Source organism: Antechinus flavipes, chromosome 6 (assembly GCF_016432865.1).
Source record: "Antechinus flavipes isolate AdamAnt ecotype Samford, QLD, Australia chromosome 6, AdamAnt_v2, whole genome shotgun sequence".
Classification (NCBI taxonomy): Eukaryota; Metazoa; Chordata; class Mammalia; order Dasyuromorphia; family Dasyuridae; genus Antechinus; species Antechinus flavipes.
The window spans coordinates 40,989,245-40,997,597 of record NC_067403.1 but is presented as its reverse complement, the minus strand read 5'-3'; the positions used below and the strand labels follow the sequence as shown (position 1 = coordinate 40,997,597).

General features: G+C 37.9%; 1 protein-coding gene across 1 annotated transcript; it reads left to right on the top strand.

Annotated features, from left to right (window-relative positions):
- Nucleotides 1-910: 910 nt before the first annotated feature.
- SPINK2 (serine peptidase inhibitor Kazal type 2) lies at nucleotides 911-7,803 on the top strand. Its single transcript, XM_051965021.1, has 4 exons — nucleotides 911-1,066; nucleotides 3,666-3,718; nucleotides 6,064-6,173; nucleotides 7,455-7,803. The coding sequence occupies exons 1-4, from the start codon at nucleotides 1,006-1,008 to the stop codon at nucleotides 7,498-7,500; spliced, it is 270 nt and encodes an 89-aa protein (XP_051820981.1). The 5' UTR covers nucleotides 911-1,005; the 3' UTR covers nucleotides 7,501-7,803.
- The last annotated feature ends 550 nt before the right edge of the window (nucleotides 7,804-8,353 follow it).

Genomic DNA, 8,353 nt, shown 5'->3' with positions numbered 1-8,353 from the left:
TATTATTATTGCCTCTTGGATGTTATTATTATACAGATATGCTGATTTTCATGGGTTAATATAGTATCCCAAGACTTTATGGAAGTTATTGTCTCAATATCTTTATTGATTCCCTAAGATTTTCTAATGCAATATAATAATGCGGCATCTAAGTATTTGATTTGGATTCAAAAGTCTTCTCTACCACTTATGCCTCTGATTTTGAACAAATCACTTTTCTTCTCTGGGACTTAGTTTCTTTATCTGTAATAAAATGATGAGGAGAAAACTTTTTTCATTTAATATTTTATTTTTTTCCGATTATATGTAAAGATGGTTTTCAGCATTCACTTTTTTTTTTTTTTGGGGGGGGGGTGTCGTTGCTAAGGCAACTGTGGTTAAGTGACTTGCCCAGAGTCACACACCTAGGAAGTATTAAGTGTCTGAGGTCAGATTTGACCTCATGTCTTCCTGACTTCAGGGCTGGTGCTCTATCTACTGCGCCACCTAGCGGCCCCCCATCCCTCCGATCTTTAAAAAAAAAAAATCCATCAATTAAGATTTAATCTCCTTATCGGGATGCCCCTTTGATGAAAACCCCCCACAAAGCCCGGAGGCTGAGTCCGAGGCTGACTTTAGGTGCTCAGGGACAGCTGCCTAAGAGAGCCCCGCGCGTGCAGCCGGAAGGAAAGACGCCTCCCCTGGCCTCCGCCTCTCCCCACCCCCACCCCGTTCTGGGCCCAATCACGTCCCACGTGGACTCGGCTCGGGCTCAGGTAGAGCTGGGACTCCGCCTCCTCTCCCTCGGCGCCCCTCCTACTCCCCATCCCCGCTCTCTGTGACGTATGGGGGCGGGGCTTCAAGTCCAGAGGGGGCCCAGAGAAGGTGGGTGGAGCGTAGGGGGCCGGAGTGTACAAGGAACCACCCTCGTCGGGCCGGAGACTTGGCGAGCTCACGCCCCCCACGTCCAAGTTTTTCTGAAAGTGCTGAAGGTTTTCTTGGCGAGCGCGCGCCCAGCGTGAGAAGATGAAGCGGTTTTTCGTGGTGGTCCCCCTGTTGGTGATGCTTCTGACCGAGAACTTTACAGGTAGAGGGCACAGTTGGGGCGCCCGGGGCCCTTTCTCCCTCTCCTCAGCAGCGAGGGGAGGGGAGAGCAACGTTTGAGGGATTTCCCGTTACTGCCCGCCTGTGGGGGACGAGGTACCGGTAGCTCGGGGCAGGGTGGGTGGGGGAAAGGGGAAAAAACGCCCTCTCGGTTGGGGACCCTCTTAGAGCCACCAGGCAGTTGGGTTAAATCTCTGCGCTAATCCCAGGATCCTGGGGCGTCTGCTGCCTTTAGGAAGGAGGGATTCAACAAAGAGTTGGCCGGCGCCATGTAGCCAGTCAGACTCCAGGACCCCTTTCCCTCCATAAAGCTAACCCTCGAACCCTAGATTGCAGAGATGGGGACCAGTTGAATTGGTTGAGGAAGTTTAAGCTCCCTGCGCTGATGAAATCAGGGGTCCAGTCCCACCCCAGCTCCTGGCGTGTCAGGGAACCTTCTCCGTTACTTTCGGGACAATGACCAGGGTCTTGCCCGGTGGGGAAAAGATTTCAGGAGCTGAACTCCTGGTTAAGAGTCTTAGAAAATTTCTTCACCTTCAAGTCCCTTATTCTCCATATGAGAGCTTTTTTTCCTATCTCCTGTTTAACGCAGTCATCTGATCTATCCCTGTTACCTAGAGAATCGAAGAAAATGGAGGTTTTTCTCAATAAAAATCAGCAGTTGTGTATTTAATAATAACAAAAAAAATTATTCTACTATCTGGTAGCCCTTTCTGGGGCTGAATTCTCAGTCCTTGAAGGTGAGGATATTCAGTGAGGCACTTTGGGACCTCTACAGTAGTTCCAACAATTGGATATCCATTCTTTGTTAGAATGATTTCATTAAGAAAAACTCACTCTTTCATCCAGCAAGCCATTCCATTTGAGGGTTATTAATTGTTAGAAAAATTTTCCTTTTTTTAAGCCTAAATTTTTCTCTCTGTCCTTTGACTCAAGACCCAGGAGTCTGCCTTCTGACATGAAGCTCCATAGGTCTAATACTCCTCCTCCAATGTGATAGTCCATTGAATACAGACATTATGTCCCTTCTGTGTCATGACTTCTCCAGGATAAAGATCTCAAGTTCTTTCAACTAAACTTCATGTACCTGACCTTGAGACTTTCCCTGATCTTGAGATTTTCCTCTGAATGCTTTTCATTTTATTAGTGTCTTTTATAAAACGTGGCATCCTCTAGATAACATTTTAGATGTGATCTGACCAGGACATTTAGTGCTTACTTTGTGCATTATTATCACTGCCTTAATCCTAAGAGACACTATATCTCTCTTCAGTTCCCTAAACTCACATGACAATTTTTTTTATTATTCTAGTATTTTATTTTTCCAAATACATGCAAAGATAGTTCTCAACATTCATCTTTGCAAAACCTTTTGTTCCAAAATTTTCTCCCTCTCTCTCCCTCCCTCACCCCCTTTTCCCAAGATAGGAAGCAATCCAATATAGGTTAAACATGTGCAATTCTTCTAAACATATTTCCATATTCAGCATGCTGAGCTTACATGAATTTTTCTGGCTGCCATGTCACATTGGACTCTTTATCAAGTTTGAAGTCCACTAAAACCCTGGACTCTTTTTTCCAAATGAACAGCTGCTGTCTAGCCAGGCCTTCCCTAACTTGTCCTTGACAGCTTGACAAGTTAAGTTTAGGCTAACTTGTGTCATTATGTACTGTGTCAGTACATATTATTTTCTCTTTTTATTATAGCTTTTTATTTATAAGATATATGAATGGGTAATTTTTTAGCGTTGACAATTGCAAAACCTTTTGTTCCAACGTTTCCCCTCCTTCTCCCCACTCCTTCCCCCAGATGGCAGGTTGACCCAATACATGTTAAATGTATTGAAGCATAAATTAAATACAATATAAGTACATATTGTTTTCTCAGTTTTTTAAAAAAAACATTAATTTATTCATGTCACACAACAGGATTTATTGAATCTAACGCTGGAAGAGAACTTAGAAATCATTTTGTTCAGTTACTTCATTCATGTCTGATTTCATGACATTTCATGGGGTTTTCTTGACAAAGATACTGGAATGGTTTGCCATATCTTTCTCCAGAGGAAGGCAAACAGGGTTAAGGGACTGCCAGGGCCACAGAGCTGGTAAGTTTCCAAGGGTTGTCAAACACAAAATGTAGAATTAAAAGGAATATGAGCCAGACGAGACTTCAAAGAGCCTCTGTCTGGCAGGGCATAGAGTTTTAGTAAAATTGGGAAAATTTGATTATCTGACTTTCAATTCAAAGCTGAGGAGAATAGGAATATTACTACCTTTAGCATAAATAATCCCCACATGTAACTTTATTCTGGAGCTTGAAACTCTGCTAAACTAAGACTGCTAAACACAGAGAATGATGAACAATAGAAATAAATGGTTTCCCTGACCAGCTTTCCAGAAAGAGTGAAAGAGCAATTAATTTTCATCCAAGGCTGGTTTTGGAGGGAGTAATAAGAGGGGCTTTAGAAAGACAGATGAGACCTGAATAAACCTTGAAAATGAAAGCTCTGGTGAAAGATTATTTGATAATGACTTATTTAAGAAGTGCTTAGGAAACAATGTTTTTTGATTTCTTTTAGTGACTTCATCCTATGGTGATCCTGATAATCCTGATGACTCCTCAGTAATAATAGTAAGTAGGAAATGACTTTCCTTATTTCCATGTATGCTAAAGAAAGAATCACAAAATTAGATTTGAACTTCATTAGGCTTCTAGATTCAGATTTGGCCAAAAGCAATGAAGCTCTTGGTTTCCTTTCAGACTCTAGTGTCTTACCAGGAAAGACAAAGGTATAGAGAAACATGTGTAAAAGAAGTAAATTTTGAGGGTCTAAAGAATGATTTTATTTTCTCAATTTTCTTGAAAACATATTCATGTATTTGTGTCACACAATAGGATTTATTGAATCTAAAGCCAGAAGAGAACTTAGAAATCATTTTGTTCAGTTATTTTAGTGGTGTCTGATTTCATGACGTTTTATGGAGTTTTTTGGACAAAGATACTGGAGTGGTTTGTCATATCTTCCTCCAACTCATTTTACAGAGGAGGAAATGGAGGCAAACCAGGGTTAAGGGACTGACAGGGCCACAGAGCTGGTAAGATCCTGAAGCTGCATTTGTCCTCAGGTTCTCCTGATTCCAGGACTGATGCTCTATAGATCATAGAGCCATCCAGCTGCTTCCTCAGCTTCATTTTAAAATAAATTTTATTTTATTTTTAGATTCATATCCTCTTTCTCCCATCTTTCCATCTCTCTCCCATTGAGAAAGATAGAAAAACAAAACCCATTACAAATACATATAGTCATTAAATTGCTTTCTGTCTTTGGGAGGGGAAGGTGAAAGGAGGGAGAAAAATTTGGAGCACAAAGTCTTAGAAAAATAAATGTTGTAAATTATCTTTACATGTATTTGGTGAAATAAAATACTATTTAATTGGAAAAAAAAACAACTAAATCCCCCCCAAATCAAATATATACAAGCAAGCAAAACAAATTTTAGCATTGGCCATATCCAAAACTAAAACAAAACATAAGCTTCAAATTATACTTGTGGGGCCATCAAAACTCTCTGAAAGTGGGTATCGTGTTTCATCATGATTCCCCTGTAATTAATTAGCCATTGTATTGATTAGAATTTCTAAGCCTTTCAAAATTACTTGTCTTTACAATATTGTTGATACAAATTCTTCTCTTGGTTCTTTTCATTATATTTTATATCAGTTTATATAAGTCTTTCCAGACTTTTCTAAAACCAAGCCCCTTCATTATTTCTTACATCATTTCCCAATTGATGGGTACACCTTCAGTTCCCAATTTTTTGCCACGACAAAAGAAGCCTTATATGTATGAGTCCTTTTCTTCTCTGATTTCTTTTGGATATAGACCAAGTGATAGTGTCGCTGGTCAAAATATATGTACAATTTAATAGTTTTTTGGGCATAGTTCTAAATTGCTCTGGCCTGATTAATGCACAGTTCCCCAACAGTGTATTAATGTAGCTATTTTCTGATAGGCCCTCTAGAATTTGTCATTTTATTTTTTGCTATCATTGCAACCTGACAGATATGAAATGCTACTTCAGAATTGCTTTAAATTATACTCCTGATTGTTAGTGATTTAAGACATTTACATATAAAAATATCAATATAATAAATATAAATTATATATAATTACATATAAATAAAAATTAAATATTAAAATATCAATATAAAAATAAAAATATCACTTGGGGAATGGCTTTATTTCTCATATACTTGAATCATTTTCTTCTTTATTTTAGAAATGATACCCTTATTAGGGAAACTTACAAAGCTGTTTTTCCCCCAGTTTATCTCGTTTAATTTTAGCTGAATTCATTTCTCTTGTGCAAAACCTTTTTAATTTTCCATTTTACTTCCTGTGATTCTTTCTACCTCTTTTTTGCTCATGAACTCCTTTCCTCTCCATAACTGACAAGTAAATCAACATTGCTTCTTTAAGCAACACTTCAGGATGTTATTAAAAGGAATTGGATGGGGATAGGTAGCTGGTGCTGTAGTGATTAGGGCACTGGACCTGGAGCTAGAAGAACTTGGATTGAGTCTGGCTCTCTCACTTGACACAAATTACTTAACCCCACCCCCAAATTTAGTCACCTTTTACTGACTGCCCAGGAGACAAGGAAAGTTGTACAATCTAATGGATTCCTATAACTCTCTATTTTATGTTGTTAGAAAAAAAACAATTATAGTGAAACCTGTTGAATCATATGATCTTATAAAATATGATTCCTATTCTATTCTCTCTAGACAAATTTTAAGGCTTGAAGATGACTTATTATAAAGGTGTACTTACTTTCTGATTAAGGAGTAAAGATTCAGATAGTTTTTTTAAAAAGACATATCCATTTAAATATTAAAAATAAGAAGTATCCTATGATGTTCTACTATTTGAAAAAATGTATTCCAAGCTTTTGACTAATTTTCTCCTTTCTTAGCCGGACTGCAAAGCATATGGCATTCCAGGATGTCCAAGAGATTTATCTCCTGTATGTGGAACAGACTCCTTAACCTATGCCAATGAATGTACACTCTGTCAGAAAAATAGGTAATGTATGACCTCAATGGACTCCTCAAATTCATTCTCTACCCCTATTAGCTTTTTGAGCACTTAGAGAATAAGAGGGTCAGCTAGGTGCTTCAGTGAACAGAGGACTGAATTCAGGAGAACCCGAGTTCAAATTCAGACTCAGACACAACATTTACAAGAGTGTGTGACTCTGGGCAAGTGACTTAACTCCAATTGCCTGGCAAAGAAAAAAGGAAATTAAGGCCTATTTACTTATTAACTAAAGGAATCAGATATTGAGTGGTTCTTAGGAATCAGTTAGAAAGAATGGCTATAATTTGGTTGATGTTACTCTGCTGTCTTAAGCTAATGAAGGACAAAAATTAAGAAATTCAGATCACAGGGTTTAGAGATGGAAGAGAGCTTTTAGTCTAAACATTTTGTCTTAAGTTTATAGGGATAATTTCAGAGGATGAAAAAATGGTCAATCTTTTCTATTCATTCATTAATATTAAGTAGTAAATGTTCTCTACATTTTAAAAATGAACATACATTTATTTTTCCTCCTTCATTTCCTTCACCCATTGTACAAGAAAAACAAAACTTTTGTATCAAATATGCACAGTCAAGCAAAACAATTTCTGTTCCTATGGGCTTCATAATCAGTGTATACAAGTACAATAATAGTTTAAATTTATATAATTCTTTAAGGTTTGCAAAGTGTTGTACACATCTTATCTCACTTGACTCATAGCATCCCTGGAAAATAAATGATAATAGCATATTTTATTTAGCTTATTGGGAACTGGGTCTCAGAGATTAAATGTCTCTTCCTGCTTTTCATAGTTAATCAACAGCTTGAGTCAACATTCAACCTAGGTTGTTATGCCAGACTTTTTACACAGCATGAATTTATGTTTATTTGGTTCACTGTACTTCATGTACTTCAATATACTTAGTGTTCTTGATGAAATGAGCTAGCCACTCACAATTCCTGCTTTAAAAACCATATATTCTCAGTGGTTTGGATTGGATAGAGCCACATGCTCCTCTCTATGCACATCCCCAGTCATGCCGAGCTCCACAGAGGGACGTTATGGAGATGGCAAGGTGCTCCTTGCTGACATAGACATTACACCTTTTCCCTTCTCCCACAGTGCATGATTTTCCCAGAATTGAGCGAATACTCTCCTCAGAATATATTACACAGCCTGCAAAGATATTAAAAAAAAAAAAAAAGGTTGGGTGAAAGAGGCATTTTGTTTTATTTCATTTTGAGATAGAGTAAACCATGAGTGAGATCCTCTGTTCTGTTTGCAGGGAGGAAGGCAAAGATATTAAAATCAAATGGAGGGGACGTTGCTGATGAGTCAACAGAAGAAACTACAGCTGAGAGAAAATACTTTAAAATGGGAGTATCACCTGCAATTTCAGCTATTACTTTTCAAGTTTCATAAATTTCCTTGATTCCTAAAGTGCTTCCCAGAAGATTTATTACTAAGATCTAATTCAGAGAGAAGATATGGGAAGGAACTGAAAGGCTTAGACATAAGGCTTTTAAAAACTCCATTTTTTTTTTCTTTTGCTGGGTCTCTCTTCTGCAGTCTTAGTTAAGATCTTATGGTTTTTGTATTGTCTCCAAGCCTGAATAAAACCAGATTTAGTTCTACTGCAATGTGAGAACATCACTGCCCTCTCTTCAATATGCTTACTGCCTTGTTTCACTTGCTGCATTCCCTTCCAAGTGAAAAGGTAGATTTTACTGGTCAGGAACAGTCATCTGTTCAAGACGAAATAGGAAGTTCTTCCATAATTTTGTGCCATTTGGGTCTAAAAATGCCACCACCTCAGCAAATTGTACTCTATTTACTTTGATTTTTAAATCAAGTAGTTTGTCCATGTCCTTTGCAGAGACTTCATACAGAGTTTTGATGATGATGAGTAATCTGAATGAGCATACTGCTCTGTGGATTCCCTCATTTTGAAAGAGATAACTTTTAAAAAATGTTTAAAAAATAATAGCTTTTTATTTTCAAAATATATGCAAAGATAGCTTTCAATATTCACTCTTGCAAAATCTTGTATTCCAGATTTCTTCTCCCTCCCTCCCCCCACACCCTCTCCTAGACAGCAAGTGATCCAATATAGAGTAAACATGTGCAATTCTTCTATATTTATTTCCACAATTATTATTCTGTACAAGAAAAATCAGACCAAAA